General features: G+C 49.4%; 7 protein-coding genes across 7 annotated transcripts; 5 read left to right on the top strand and 2 right to left on the bottom strand.

Annotated features, from left to right (window-relative positions):
* Positions 1-287: 287 nt before the first annotated feature.
* On the bottom strand, positions 288-1,777 carry NCS57_00772400 (uncharacterized protein; the record flags this gene model as incomplete). The annotated part of the gene is made up of 6 exons (XM_053057567.1): positions 288-669; positions 729-824; positions 879-1,329; positions 1,394-1,427; positions 1,493-1,512; positions 1,579-1,777. The coding sequence occupies 6 exons, from the start codon at positions 1,775-1,777 to the stop codon at positions 288-290; spliced, it is 1,182 nt and encodes a 393-aa protein (XP_052913762.1).
* Positions 1,778-2,324: 547 nt separating this feature from the next.
* NCS57_00772300 (FAD-binding PCMH-type domain-containing protein) lies at positions 2,325-3,833 on the top strand (the record flags this gene model as incomplete). Its single annotated transcript, XM_053057566.1, has 2 exons — positions 2,325-3,271; positions 3,326-3,833. The coding sequence occupies 2 exons, from the start codon at positions 2,325-2,327 to the stop codon at positions 3,831-3,833; spliced, it is 1,455 nt and encodes a 484-aa protein (XP_052913761.1).
* Positions 3,834-4,144: 311 nt separating this feature from the next.
* On the top strand, positions 4,145-4,985 carry NCS57_00772200 (GH16 domain-containing protein; the record flags this gene model as incomplete). Its single annotated transcript, XM_053057565.1, has 3 exons — positions 4,145-4,782; positions 4,831-4,883; positions 4,939-4,985. 3 exons carry the CDS (start codon positions 4,145-4,147, stop codon positions 4,983-4,985), a joined length of 738 nt encoding a protein of 245 aa, XP_052913760.1.
* A 2,241-nt stretch (positions 4,986-7,226) lies between these two features.
* NCS57_00772100 (uncharacterized protein) lies at positions 7,227-8,153 on the bottom strand (the record flags this gene model as incomplete). Its single annotated transcript, XM_053057564.1, has 1 exon — positions 7,227-8,153. The coding sequence occupies one exon, from the start codon at positions 8,151-8,153 to the stop codon at positions 7,227-7,229; it is 927 nt and encodes a 308-aa protein (XP_052913759.1).
* Positions 8,154-9,177: 1,024 nt separating this feature from the next.
* On the top strand, positions 9,178-10,399 carry NCS57_00772000 (uncharacterized protein; the record flags this gene model as incomplete). The annotated part of the gene is made up of 5 exons (XM_053057563.1): positions 9,178-9,218; positions 9,290-9,504; positions 9,556-9,953; positions 10,001-10,240; positions 10,298-10,399. 5 exons carry the CDS (start codon positions 9,178-9,180, stop codon positions 10,397-10,399), a joined length of 996 nt encoding a protein of 331 aa, XP_052913758.1.
* A 558-nt stretch (positions 10,400-10,957) lies between these two features.
* NCS57_00771900 (uncharacterized protein) lies at positions 10,958-11,698 on the top strand (the record flags this gene model as incomplete). The annotated part of the gene is made up of 3 exons (XM_053057562.1): positions 10,958-11,179; positions 11,234-11,508; positions 11,560-11,698. The coding sequence occupies 3 exons, from the start codon at positions 10,958-10,960 to the stop codon at positions 11,696-11,698; spliced, it is 636 nt and encodes a 211-aa protein (XP_052913757.1).
* Positions 11,699-13,201: 1,503 nt separating this feature from the next.
* Positions 13,202-14,353, top strand: NCS57_00771800 (uncharacterized protein; the record flags this gene model as incomplete). The annotated part of the gene is made up of 1 exon (XM_053057561.1): positions 13,202-14,353. One exon carries the CDS (start codon positions 13,202-13,204, stop codon positions 14,351-14,353), a length of 1,152 nt encoding a protein of 383 aa, XP_052913756.1.
* Positions 14,354-15,348: the final 995 nt, after the last annotated feature.

Here is a 15,348-nt window from a genome sequence, read left to right as displayed (position 1 = left end):
TTTCTTTCTTGCAACCAGTAGTGTTGGGTCTTTTTATTCCCAGACCATTTTAAGCTAGTACATATTAACCAATGCATATATCATTAGCCGAACAAAGCTATGTTTTATGAACAGAATTAATTTGCATGTATCACATTATGAAACTATAACATAACTCTATTTGCTCCTACCAATGTACCATACCTCAGTAGTGCATGCACTTATTCTATGTACAGCTATGCCTATTACATGTGTTCTGTCCTGTACTTGCATAGATACCCAGAGTCCATCAGGCTGTTAACGCGGCATCAAGCAGAGTATGTAACAGCCGTAGTTCTTGTTTGTATAATAGCCTTTTCAGAGCTAGAATCCCCTTGGCTATTCAACGAACTCTGACGTGCATGTTGCCAAGTGTTCCCAACGTTGGGATCGTATCCCTTGGAAGCCTCCACCTTGGATACAGTTTGCAGAGGGTACATAGGGCCATCGTCGAAGCGTTGGTATCGATCGTGTCTTTGATTGCCGGTGCCTATCGCTCCGATAGTTGGTGGAGCGCTAGGGTTAGAGAATGCAGGGCCACTCTTGGTCGCGGGATCCGTTGTGCCGAGGATTCGGGGGGAAATATGCTTGATGAAGGGCTTGACCGTGGGGAGGGCGGCACAGATGCAAGAGAGGTTGGCTTCGGCAAAACTGATAAAGTGTTAGAATGTTTTCTATGTTGTTGTACAGTACAAGAGGGAGAGTCTTACATCCAAAGGAGTACTGGCCCGCCACCCCAAGATTGGTCCATATCACCCATCGAGTTGATGAGTGCTATAAGTCTCATGATGGAGGTGAATACGGTCCTATTGCATGATTCTTAGCTCTGTCTCCTACACACGCGGCTGTGTGCGACTTACACTCCACCAACAGCGAAGAAACAGATCAACCCGATCTTCTGCCTCATCGATATCTGAAGCGGTATGACGACTGGGATGGGGATTGCGAGCACCATGAGATCCGTAATGGCTCCCAGAGCCGCCGTGGCCTTGTATACAGCATTCCTATCAATGCACTTCGGATTCGTATAGCTGATGTCCCACGCCGCTCGAGTTGGTTGACAGGGGAAGATGGTGACGAACGTGATGGCCAAGGATGACCCGATTACCACAAAAGTCGTGAACCAGACGGAAATGCGAAACCACATTTGAGGTGCGAGTCGGCGGTAGACGAGGAGGAGGGCCATTTTTGCACCGCATTGAACCGGGTTGTAGAGGATCGGGAGGAGGTATAACGCTCGAACGAACATGGCGAATTTCGTGATTGGCATTTCCCAGCCATGTGTACCCATTATACCTCGAGCAAAGTCGCCTAGGATGAAACGTGTTAGAAAAGTGCCAGAGGTTTTTTTGGGCGGGATATGGGCGATACTTACGGATAATGAGGGTTTGGAGGACCACCGAAAACACCTATAAGGGGTCAAAACCGAGGCTCGGTCAAGACCACTTCGAGGTCATCTGAGAGTTGCACTTACATATGCGATACCCAAGCAAGCTTTGGAAAGTTAGAAATTATCTGAAGCTTCAACATGGGGGAGAAAAGGGGAGCAAGCAGTCTTACCATCTTCTAGCCGGAGTGTCTTCTGAATCACCAATCGGACGTAGGCTCGCTGAAGCATGAACAGAAGTGTAAGAAAATTCCCAACGCCGAAGAGCCAGTATGCCGCAGTCACACTGTTGCGCTGAGGGTTGTCAAAATCGACTTCATAGCCTTCTGGCGGCGGGATGGCGACGGGGACGCCATTCACGACGGCAGCCATGGTGTTTCCAGATGCAGCAAAAGTTGAATGTATGCAAAAAGACGGACATGGCTGACTTCTCGGAGAGCAGAAGGACTGACGGACACTATGTAGAACCCGAGACTAAGATTCTTTTAGAGATAGCTTACTGACCCAAGAGCATTTACCTAGTCCTTGATACGAGGGGAAAGGGATCAGTCACGTAGTGTTGGCAGAGGAAACATGGGTGATCTGAAGCGAAGAAACGCTTTGTAACAAGACTACCCCGATAGAGGCAAGGAGTTGCGAGTGCTGGCTATGGAACAAGGGATCCTGGTAGCAAAAGATGGAACGCCAAGATGCGCGACCCAGGGGCAGGCTGTAACTCCTATATCCGAAAGAGGAGTTGATCCTACACAAGGCCTGATTTAATAGGCTATTTGAGGGGCCCTCAGAAAGCCTATTTTGCTGTCAAGGGGTCAATGTGGATGATAAAGTCCAACTTTGTCCTCAGATTATCACGGCAGATCTCCTCTCCACTCCTTTTTGTCTTACACCTCAACTTGCAATCACTTCTTCAACCTTCACCATGGCCGCTCCCCCACCTCAACTAAACATCCCCCAGGCTCAGGGCCTCGTCGCAGCGGGCCTTGAGTCGCGCATCTTGTCCCCAACGGACGCTGAGTTCAAGGCGCGACAAGAGTCATACTGGTCCAACAGCGCAAAGATCAACCCCGCCTGCATTGTCCAACCCCGTTCCCCTGAAGAAGTTGCAACTGCTGTCAAGGCTCTTGTCGCTGCGGGCCAGAAGTTCGCTGTCCGAAGTGGCGGCCATACTAACTGGGCGGGATCCAACAATATCCAAGATGGTGTGACTATTGACCTTGTTCACTTGAACAAGACAACCTATGATGCAGGAACTGAGACTGCTAGCATCGGGCCTGGTTGTAGATGGCGCGACGTTTATGCTGAGCTCAACAAGTATGGACGTGCTGTCGCTGGCGGCCGTGAAGGCAACGTCGGAGTAGCTGGTCTCTTGCTCGGTGGTGGCAACGCCTTCTTCACAGCCCGTCAAGGCTTCTCCTGCGACAACGTCGTCTCGTACCAAGTCGTTCTCGCCAACGGTGACATCGTTACCGCTAACAAAGACAACAACGCGGATCTGTTCCTCGTCCTCAAGGGTGGCTCAAGCAACTTTGGCATCGTCACCGAGTTCACAATGAAGGCGATCCCATGCGACAAGGTATGGGGAGGAATGACCTTCTTCCCGAAGCAGGTGATTCCAGGCGCCATCGATGCTCTGTCAGTATTTGCGGACAACGTGCCCAACGATATCAACAGCAACTTGGTCACCATCTTTACACATATGCCTGACTTTAAGGATGTTGTTGTCGCTACTCTTTATGCGAATATAGCTGGTGTCGAGAAGCCTCCCGCGTATGAAAAGTGGCTGGCTCTCCCAGAGATCTTGAACACGGTCAAGATGACGACGATTTCAGAGATGGCGTTTGAGTATAATATTCCTGCCAACTACTAGTAAGTCAAGCCTTGTCATCTTCTACTCAACTTGAGCTGATTTGTTCCGTTTAGCGACACATGGTTCACGAGTTGTTTCAAGAACGACATCCGAATCATCACAAAGGCTTCGGAACTGCATGACCAACTCGTTCAAGAACTGAAGGAATTCATCCCAGATGGAAACTTTATTACTCAATGCCTATTCCAACCCCTGCCCGCTCTTTTCGGACAGCGCTGCGTCGAAGCTGGCGGAAACGTCATGGGCGTCGAACGACAGAAGGACAATGGCATCTTGTTCCTCGCCGTCGTCATGGCCAACACCCCGGAGCAGGAAGCTTTTGCTCGACCAAAGGTGCAGGCGTGGATCCAGCAGGTTCGCGAGTTTGCGGCCACTATCGAAGGAGGCAACCTTGAGTGGACGTATCTGAACTACGCCGACAAGAGCCAGGATCCGTTGGGTAGTTATGGTGCTGAGAATGTCAAGAAGATGAAGGATGCAGCGGCGAAGTACGACCCGAACGAGGTTTTCCAGAAGCTTTGCCCTGGAGGGTTCAAGATCTCGGACGTTAAAGACCCATGAGTACTGCCTAGGGGTAGATTAAAAATACACGGTCGGTTGACCATGATGCTCCTCGTCCGGATTAACAACGTTTCATTCCGCCAGCACAAACCAACGTATCCAAAACGACGCAGAAATATCCCGTTGGTGCATTAAATACCTTTTTTAACATGTTTGGAGCACGTCATACGACGATCCATGTTTCATCATCCCTGTGATGTTCTCGTTTCAGGTTTCTGGTAGAGGAAACAAATATTTAAACCGTCCATGGCCGACCAGAGAAACACTGAACACACCTTAAGACACAAATTCTCGTCAAAGAGTTCATTATCATGTATGCCCTTGCCCTCCTTTTTGCCCTGCACTCGGTGGGCGTTTCTTGCGATAACCTGCGGCCACCGTTCGAAGAACGCGCTGTGACCGACATCCCCGCGGACTCATTCGACTCTCTTGAGACGTACTGGAACTATTTGTATCCTTGGGGACCTACGCATAATGGAGGCGCCCGTATGGATCAAGAGCACGTCTCTGTCAACGACGGCGTCCTCACCCTCACAGCCGAGCCCGTAACAGGCCAAGAAGACCCCATTCACTACCTCTCCGGGGCCATCCACGCCAAATCCACCTTTACCGTCACCGCAGGTGGTGGATACGACGTGAAAGCTGAGTTCATTGCTCCCGTGGACCGGGGAACGTGGCCAGCTTTTTGGCTCAACGCCGCGAGTGGGTGGCCGCCAGAGATTGACGTTGCCGAGTGGAAGGGCTCTGGCAAGATCTCGTTCAACACTTTCAATACCTCGGACGAGGTCACCGCTCTGGACATCGACTATCCCGAGCCGACGCAGTGGCATTCTGTCAGGGCTGAACTGCGCGATGAAAATGGCGTGGATGTCAGGGTCAAGTTCTTCCTCGACGACCAGGAGGTGACGACACAGTACGGAAGAGAATACATCGGAAAAGGCCTCAGACTGTAAGTCTTGAATGAAGTAGCCCTGTGGTGAAACTAACCGGGTTGTAGCATCATCAACTATCAAACTGAGGGATCGTCAGGATCACCTGGACCTACCACACGTATGTTGAGTTGTCACTCTCTTGCCGTGACATGTGCTGACTACGAGAATCACAGCAACGACTTTTCAAATTCGAAATGTCGAGGTCATTAGCTATAACTGAGTAGATCGCTGGGTTTAGAGCGAGATGACCGCCATCCAAAATGCATCAATGTTGGGACACTCAGAACTTCGTCCCGCTACCTAAATCTGATACTGTACATCTGGGTCGGCATAGGTGCTTAAATTTACCACTCTGGAATTTTAATGTAGATACTATGATACTAGGCTACTTTTTACATGCCAAAATAGGTAGAAGAAAATGTCTAGTAGTGCCTTTCAAGCAATTAGTCACGGCACCAAGACGGACTTTTAGTAACGTACTTGATAAGCGAGTGTCTTAGATAAGCGAGTGTCTCAAGAAATCTTAACCCTCATAATAGAAATTATTAGAAAACCACTATTAACTATTTAATTAATTAAAACTACTTACTATACTCTTCCCTAGATATCTTAATCACTACCTGACAGGTCCTTGCATTATGGCCGGGCTGGCCGTAGATACCATAACGCCGAACCCCCGGTCGCGCTGACCTTCCTTAACTACTATATCGCGATGATTTAGCCACTACCTGCGTATTAGTATCTATTTGATTAATTGCTTGCCTTTCTTCCTCTATTATTATTACTCCTCTTTTCTGCAATCTAGTCCTTTTTGCCCTTCGGCGCTGGCTTAGTATCTTATTTGCCTCTCGAAGGTCTTTAACCTTAGCCCTTAATAATATAATCTTATATATATTTCCCTTTATTGCCTTCGTAAGAGACTTTATAGCCTCTATAATTAACTCTAGGGAGCTACTCTTATGCCTTCTGATTCGTCTTTCGAGGTATTTAAACTAAGATCTGGCCTTAAGCATGGTCTTTGGGGTCCTTGAGACCCAAGGGGTAAAGGGTTTAGCCTCCTCTTTGGCAGGCGTTGGAGTCTGTAGCTATATATCAAGCTTTAAGACTATACTTTCTAGGTTAAGAGGAATAAGGCTAGCTCCTTTGAAAGCCCCCCTGATATTTCTTTCCGTTATAGTGGCCTCGTGTGCTGCATGGAAGGCCAGAAAGAACTCAGTCTTTAAAACGTGGGTAATAGAGTATCTAATTAGATGCTCTATTTCTCGACTATAGGCCTTCTTTAGTGGCCTAAAGTACCCGACGTTAAGGGGCTAGAGTAGATGAGATAAATGAGGTGGCATATAAAGCCGGATGATCTTCTTCTCCTCATAATATCTCTCGAATTTAATAGAGTAGTAACTTTCGTGGCTATTAAGGATTAGAAGACGATAGCGACTATTTGATCGCTTAGCTATGTATCGGTCAAAGTGCTTTAGCCACTCTAGACCGGTCTTATTATTAGTCTAGCCATTTTGAGTTATTATAATAGCCTAATCGCCCGGGAGGTTACTATCTTAGTACTAATTAGCGAGGTAATATTAGCCCGCGCTAATAATGAATGGCTGGATCGCCTGGCCTTCCGCATTGATCGCCTGGATGACTATAATCCATTCCTGGTTTCTAGGCTGCACTAATTTTGGCTTTAAATGCCTTTCTAAACCTATAACGACTATTCCGCTTGCAATCATGCCCATAAGAAAGCCAGTCTCGTCAAAGTTATATAGATTATCTAATCAGATGCCATACTTCGCGATTATGCTCCCCATGAGCTAAAACCAGTTGCGGATAATTATTAGGTCTTCGCATTTAGCTCTCTGGTAGTTATATTTCCGAAAAAAACGCGTCTTAAGCTCTAGGTATCGCTTAACGAAGTTATAAGCCCAACGCGTGCCAATAGGTGGCGCATCGCGGTCGGCAAGTAATTGATTAGCTATTTCTTTCATACCACGAAGCCGGGGGGGAAATCCTCGCGAATCTAGGTCGAGAATAAAGTGAATAAGGATCTGTTCCTCTAGATCTGATAGCTTGCGTGATTTCGTAGTGGTTTCTTGTGTAGAAAGAATGCCCTTCTGTTGGCGACCTAGGGTCTTCTAAGAGACTGTATATATCGATGCGGCGCGTCGGAGACTTAACCTTGGGTTATTCTGAAGGGCCTGAAGGGTAAGAAGCATTCTAGCCTTATAATTCGTCTGTGATATGCTGGGTGGTTATGAATTAATTGATCAAGTAGGAATAATGTAGGTTGAGGGATTTTTGAGATACTCGCTTATCTGAGATACTCGCTTATCAAGTACGTTACCTGAAAACAAACATCTTGTCTACTGAAGTTATGAGATATAGAAGCACTTATCACTTCTACACGCTACCTACATGGTGAAAGTATCCGCTCTGCCTCATGAGCAAACAACACTTCTGACAGACTCTAGAGGCTCTGGTCCTTCAACTGTTCCTCTGTCCACTCCCAAAGCTTCCTCGCCATCTCATCATCCAACCCATGCCCCTCGAGTCCTCCATTCTTTCCAACTGGCTCATAGAACCCGCCGTTTTCAATGTCTGGACAGGTCGTCGCCCAGAGGTGGTTCTTGACGCCCTCCGAGATGGGAATGACCACCTTTGGCGCGACCTCAGTCTGCAGCATCTTCATGTGATCGTCTCCAGGCTCACGAGTAAAAAGCTCCGTGTCTACTTCACCAGGGTTGATGGCGATGTTCTTGATGCTGGGGATACGCTTTGCAGCTTCCCTTGCGTAGAGGAGACAGGCAAGCTTGCTCTGTGCATAACGTAGTGGCAGCGACGTCTCACTTGTCGCCGACTTGAGTGTTTCAAACTCGATGCCTGCTGGTCCTACATGCCGGAACCCAGCGGAAGAGAGATGGATAACACGGACATCGGCCCCGGTTGCTGCGGTTTTTTGCAGGGTGGGTTGAAGGAGCTTGAACAGCAGTGCGTGTCCAAGGTGATTTGTCCCCATGTGGGCTTCGTAACCATCCTTGGTGAGTACAGGAGGAGCCCCCATAACACCCGCGTTAAGCAGCAGGACGTCGAGTTTATCTTGTTGCTTTAGAAAGTCCTTTGCGGCTGCCTTGATGCTTTCAAAGCTCGAAAGGTCTAGCTCGAGCAAAGATACTTTGGTTCCCTCGCTGGCTACGCTCTTGACCTCATTAAGCGCGGCATTTCCCTTGGTTGAGTTGCGTGAAGTCAAGTAAATATGCTCCGGGGAGTGTTTCGATAGCTCAATGGCGGTGGCTTTGCCGAGGCCAGTGTTTGCACCGGTGATGAGGATGACCTTGCCGTTAAGGGAGGGGATATCGGTAGAGGGGTCGAACGGGTAGGTCTTTTCAGGAGACATTTTGAAAAGCCGTTGAGATGTGAAAAGTGGTACAAGAGGAAAGATGGAATGGGTTTCTGAGAGCTGATGATGCAGATGGTGGATGAGATGCATACTAGCCTGAGGGACGACCCCTTTATGTAGGTATCCATCGCCTCACAAACTTGAAGAAGCAAATATCTAGCCAAGAACGGACTTAGGACTGATGTGCTTCCCGAGACATTAAGCAAGTGTATGGTCCTTCATCATCGCTCACTTAGGCGAGCCTCGCTGGCCAATGAGACACTAGAGAATGCGAGCGGGCCAGTCGTCAACTTCTACCTTTCACGTCCCCGTCCTGCACGAGGAAAGGTCATTCGGAGTTAAATCATGATTTATGCTAGCTTGAGAATGTTTCATTCTCGTGAGTGGCCGTGATTCCAACATAACAGGGTGGATAGACTGGCGGCTTCTCCCTAGCCATGCTGCCGTTAGCCAGGCGTTCCCGACTGTAGTTGATATTACATGTCATCTAGAAATACTCGAAACGGGAACATGCATAAAAGTTGGTATGCAGTCTTTTCTTCACCCCCACACGGCCTTTGTTCGAGTCACGACAAGGTGAACAAAGAAAGGCGATCTTCTTGTAACCTCCGTGAGCACTTGCAAGTCGAAGCCCTACAATGAGATCTCTACAATCACGGATCCGTTACACTAGAAGCCGTTAGAATCATTTGCGTAGAAAACTTGGCATAGGTTTGCCCAAGGCGCTTCCTTGACTCTAACATAACCGTGACTCTTAACAGCAGTAGGTAGGCCTGCTAAAGGATTTTAGTTAGCTGTAGTTATTTATTTGTTAATTATTTGGGACTGCAACCTCTGAGAGGATCTGCAGTGAGTGATCAGCCACTTTCCCGCTGTTCCGATAGCTTTTCCGTCCCCCCACGGAACGGATAACTAGCCGAACATGGAGAGATTTATGTCAGCCAAACTCGGGGTTAAACACCAAAAACAACAAACAGCAAAGTAAAACACGATATCTAAATACCCTCAACAATACGAGATAATGGCGCCTCCAAAGATTTTGTTGCTCGGTGAAATCGTTCAGTACGTCCGAGGTCTCTACACTTACACAAACATAGAGGAGTGCATCTAGCTAATATGCCTCATACTCGCAGTGCCCTACAATCTTGGCGTGAACTCACGTCTTTGGCCGAGATTGTTGGCCCAGGAGTCGAGACACGTGCCGAGTTCATTGAGAAATGCCGCCAAGGAGGCTTTGACGGCGTTGTGGTTCTGCACCGAATGTACCACAGTGTTGCTGTCACCGGCCTGATAGATGAGGAGCTTGTACAAGCTTTGCCAGAGAGCGTGAAGTTTATCTGCCATACTGGTGAGCAGGAAACACCCTCGTTAGATTACCTTGTTAACGTCTTTCATACAGGTGCCGGTTATGACCAGATTGACGTCGCCGCTTGCTCCAAACGGCAAATCCAGGTGTCGAATGTGCCCCAAGAAGTAAATGATTCTACCGCCGACACGGCAATCTTTCTCATGCTTGGTGCCCTGAGAGGGTTCAACCAGAGTATCATGACTTTACGCAGTGGCTCCTGGCGAGGCAGCCCGTCTCCTCCTCTTGGACATGACCCCGAAGGCAAGACTCTCGGTATCATTGGATGCGGAGGTATTGGTAGGAACATGGCTAAGAAGGCGGCGGCTTTCGGGATGAAAGTGGTTTACTACAACAGGACGAAATCAGACGACATCACTGAGGCAGAATACGCTAGCTTTGATGACCTTCTTGGGTCTAGTGATGTTATTGCTATAAGCCTGCCGTTAAATGTAAGTTTCCCTAAGCACATGGCTACTTTTGCTCACAAACATGACAGGCTGCAACGAGGCATTTCTTATCCTACAAAGACTTTGACAAGATGAAGAAGGGTGTCGTCGTTATCAATACTGCCCGAGGCCCCATCATCGACGAGCAAGCGCTTGTAGACGCTCTTGAGTCTGGAAAAGTCTGGTCCTGCGGTCTAGACGTGTACGAAAATGAACCAGCGGTACATCCTGGTCTTATCGCACACCCGAGGGCCATGCTGCTGCCTCATCTAGGCACGTACACGGTAGAGGTGAGTTTGAATTAGTCTACTAACTAGGTATTGGATGTCCTGCTCACTGCTGGCTAGACACATGCAAAGATGGAGGAGAGGTGTATCGCGAATGTGCGGGCTGCGCTAGAAAAGGGTAAGGTTAACGATTTGGTGCCTGAGCAGCTAGGGGAGTTTTGATGTCGGTGCTACCTCGCGATATAGATGAGAATGATAGATTCGGCCATGGTCAAGATCTTGGCAGCATTTCAATCACGGGGTCTATTCTCCGTTGCATCAAAGTTGCGCGAGAAACTAACCAAGTTTATCCACCTAGACCTTGTTGGATGAAAACGGCTCTTACGAGTATGATTTTCAAGCTCCTGACGCAATTCAAGCCAAAGCCACACATGTTCTATGCGATGAAAACTATTTCTCCCATGCCTATAGTGGTGATAAAAAAAGTCAGACTGGCTAGTCGGGCTTCATTCCAGACCTCTCCCATGACGTAACTCAATCAGCAAATACCGTCTTGGGTGGCAGTGCCGTTACCCGGATGTGACGACAGCCAAGTATTAAACATGGTGATATTAGTCACTTTGTGGAACCCTTGGGATGAACTCAAAGGACGAACTCCCTGTCCGCCAAGGCACAGCCAAGACTATGCTTCCGTGTCAGTTATAAACCCCAATTTCCTGTTCCCCTCAGACGAAACATTTTGAACTCTTACAACCCAAATATCGAACTGAAAAAGTCATCATGTCGAATGCAATATGTCCAATGCCCCTGGCGGAAATCATCAGGGACGTCACTGGCAGGAAAGAGGAAACCAACCCCATCAAGAAGCTCTACCGTGAGGCGTTCAAGGCCGACATTGGGAGATGGATATCAGCCTGCGCCGTCATTGGCCTTGCGGCAGGTCTGCTCTCCAAGCATCCAGGTCAGGAGATGCTCGCAGCATCCGCATTCAACCTGGCAGTCGTAAGAACGGTCCCTCTGTTGGTTACCATGTGAGAAGTCTGACAGCTTCAAAAGGGATCTCTGCACTTCTTTATGCTCAAAGTCCCAGTTAGACCGAGCGGCTCAACAGACCCTAGACCCCCGATTTGGTATATGGTCGTCTTGGCAGCGTCAACAGCACTGTGGCTGGCTGCATTCATTGTCATTTTTGTCTTCCGAAACCCTAGCCAGCACGACGACTCCGGCATAGAGAAGCGTAGGGCTGGGTTCCTCGACGACGTCGGGACAGGGACGGTGGCCATGGTTGAAAACCTATCAATTGCGTGTGGTTGCTTTGGCATATGTGCTTTGTAAGTTCCGATCACCGAGGATGATTTTAAGGACTAAACTCACTTGAAAAGTCTATTTTGCGTCTATCAATGGTCTGTAGTTCACTGTCTGCTCACGACAAGGTTCAAAAAGAATGAGATGCGACAGGCGTATCGGAAGAAGAACAGAGCGGAACCCGAGAAACATGAGCGAAATGGGTCAGAGGTGTAGACAGAGCGCAATATCAAGTTAACCCATACTCATTCCTGTCTCGATTGCCCAAGTATACAGAAGTGGTGGAAGAAGTAGACTCAACGGCGCCACCGGCTTGAGAGGTTGGTCACCCGTTGTGAAAGACAAGCAATCTGCTAACGCATGGCAAGTTTCAGTAGCTTCCTGGCCCGCTTTGGCTTTGGCTGGTGGTATTTGCGTCCTACTTTGGCTCGACGCCTCGAGGGGCGCCCTTTGTTGACTCGAGGTGGACAATTAAACCCCTGTGAGTTTGTCGGGGTCGCGCGGTAACTTGGCAATATCTCGATACTTGAAGAGAAAAGGGAAGATATGATTGGTATAAGAGATAGAAAATAGTGAGTACGACCCTCCTCGCCTCACCCCCTTCCTTTTTTTTTAAAAAAAAAAACAAAAAAACAAAAAAAAAAATCTTCTGAATTTTCTAGTTGAGAAATTGAAATCTGAATTTTGGTGCAGTTCACCACTTCCAAGGGTTCAACGATGCTTGAGGGAGGTCAGAGACCAACCCAGCTCCCCGTGCTTGGTTTCTGTTGCACTTGGAAAACCGTCATCATCTATAGTGGTTGCAAACTTTACTAACTCGTTCCCATATCTTTAAAGCTTGAGTATAAGCTTCAATTGTGTCACGGTTGTGTTACTACTGTTGGGTTGCTCTGAAGCCCCCGCCTCCTGGCCTCATGGATGGAGCCTTTTGACTTCGCCAAGCACGGGAATAGCCCGGCCGGTCCCCTCAAGTCCTGGCCAAGGTAGAACAGACGCCTCCTTCAACACACCCCCTGGGCCTACGGGGTCACTTCCACTGACCCTGCCAGCCGTGGGTACCTGTTTCGTCTTGTTTGTGAAAGACACGGTCTGTCCTTGCCAAAGTACGGACGCCTTCTTTGGCGGACCAACAGAGGAGAGCCATCAGCCAGCCTATCACGAGCCGCCCCCCCCCCCCCCCCCCCCCCCCCCCCCCCCCATCCATGATCCAAATGCAGTTACCTGGCAGCCACGTTGCTATTCTGGGCACCATACGCCCTACCACACGGGACTGTTCTCTGACCCTTATCCTAGGAACGGCTGAGCCATGCCAGGAACAACAATGGCATCAAGACGCCGTGCAGTGGCAGGACAAGATGAAGCCCTGTGTGCAAAGTTGGGTTCTAGTTGTTGAGAAAGAAGACCAGCTACAGACAAAGCGGCGTAAAGGTTGCTTGTCGACACCAACTCAATCATCCGAGGGTGAACAGCAATATCATGCCCTCACAAGTACATGGTACATCGAGGCCTCTCCATACGTATAAATAGAGCCTGTTTCCTGGAAGATATGCAAATTACAACAGACACAGCAAACAAGCAAACGCACAGCAAAGCACCTACACGAACCAAACAACACTTTCACACACGACACACACGTTGATTGTTTACTTTCTCCAAGAGTAAAATCTACTACTCATCGACACCATGTTGACAATGGAGGAATAGCGCGAACGGGCCTCGATGGCCCTCATCAGGCCCGTGCCATCGTCCGACAACTTCAAATGGCACTTTGATCACGCCCTGGAGCGATGGGATCCCTCTTTCCGGCAAATCAATGCATCATCATGGATCATCTTTGACAAGGCCATTCTGACCCAGCTGCCCCTGAGGGACACTAAGGAGGAGCCCAACGACTACGTCGACCGCAACGAGGGCTTCATCTGCCGCATCCGTGAGCTCGGAGACGATGAGGCCCGGCCGACCACAACGACTTCGATACCTGACCAAGGTCCCGTGCGGCCCCGCCGTGCCATCCATCCCGGCCAGTACTTTGAGTACCTCATCGGCAGTTCAGGATCCCTCAAGTTCATGCCGGCCAAGGCAGATGCCAAGCACGTCAACCGCCATGCTTGGGAGCACGAGAACATCGAGTACGCAGCAAAGCAGGGACCCAAGCATTTCCGCATCCCTCGTGTCATTTACCACACCGAGTTCGAGGGCAAATACTCCATCCTCACCGAGAGAGTCGGCACCTCGGTGTTCGACAGGCCCATGCCGGTCAGGTTCCTGAAGAGGCTCTTGGGTCAGATCACCAAGGCCGTGGGCGAGATGGCACGGTGGGAGGCCCCCTTGGTCCAGGGTGTCAAGGGAAAGGATATCCAGTGGTGGATATTCGAGCATGTCATCGGCACCATCTACTCCGAGGGGCATCGGGCCTCTGATCGCGTCCAGGAGTATCTTGCTGGCAAGGGATTCAACATGTCGCCCTGTGGTTTCCTCAACGGCCATATCGGGCTGGGCGACGTTGGCCTGGACCAAGACTTCAACCTGGTCGGTTTCAACACCTGGATGGAATGCGCCTTCGTCCCCAAGGGATACATCGGGTCGTATGTCCTGGACCGTATGGATTACGTCTCCCGACCTGGCGATCCTGTATGGGAACTGCCCTCACTTCTCAAGGCGGAGCGGCGTCAGGGCGCTGCAGGCCTGTTCTTGAACCTGATTAGCCAAGGTCTCCCCAACGAGATCGAGTGTTTTGAAAAGGTTATAGACGATGAAAAGGCCATCAGGGCAACGCACAAGGAGCGTTGCGAGCGCAAGGTCCCCTGGAAGAAGGGTTTCATGTTCCCAGATCAGGACCCTGACTTTCGCCCCGAAATCTTCCTCAATTAATAAACAGGAATGGTGATGGTGCGGGGAGAGAGACTGGAGACGGGGTATTCGACCGATTAGACTGATTGCTGGAGGATCAAGCTCCGCATAGGCCAAGAACATTCTTTTATATAGATATGATTCTTCAGATATGACACTCGTTTGGGCAAGAACCAAGTTTAGCCACATCCAGTAAAGCAACCAATGCGCGATGCCTCGAGATTCGAGTATATTGAACTAGCCCTCAGTGCTCTGGGGCCTGGAGAATATCATGGCAGTACGGACCGGTAAACATTGGACCTAGTCAACGATGGTGAAGATTGACTGGCTCAGAGATGGAGACGGATCACCAGTAGAGGAGATGCGGCAGTAAGAAAATAGATGTAAATGAATGAAACCTAGTAAACTCGACTGAGGATAGAAGTCCCAAAAGAAATTCGGCATGATTGACTCAAGAAGTGAGATGTAGAAAGCGATAACGACAGTGCCTCCAACGAGTCCCAGCCCACCAAATCCCGTTCTGTTCTCTAAGGCCCCATGAGCTTATCAAGAGCCTGTAAGTTGCTCCCCCATCTTCTCCCCGGTGTTCCTTTGGCTCGGAGAGGAGCCTGAGAGGGCCCCGCTCCCTTGGCCATCAACTTTGCATTCCTTAAACCGAAAACCTGGGGCCGGTATTGCAACTTCATAGAGGGGGTACCCCGAGGACGATTGGCTGGCTCGATTTCCCCGTTTGCTGTATAGTTGTTGGTTGGAGTTGCCAACATTAATTAGGGAGAGCCCTTCCGCAGCCCTGACACTGGTCGGCGTACCGAAGATTCTGGTAGCCGCAACGGCACCGGTGTTCTTGTGGGAGATCCCCGAGTGGATCGATGATCCCTGCATCGATGTTGGCTACTGATTGTGGTTATTTCGGTTGCGGACTGTTGAGGGTCAAACAGCTGGCTGGTCGGGAGGAGCGCCACTTCTTATACCTTCCCAGCTTCATGGCATCGGAGAGTGTTTGTAACTACCTTTCC

Source organism: Fusarium keratoplasticum, chromosome 5 (assembly GCF_025433545.1).
Source record: "Fusarium keratoplasticum isolate Fu6.1 chromosome 5, whole genome shotgun sequence".
NCBI lineage: Eukaryota > Fungi > Ascomycota > Sordariomycetes > Hypocreales > Nectriaceae > Fusarium > Fusarium keratoplasticum.
This window is presented reverse-complemented; position numbering and strand designations above follow the sequence as displayed.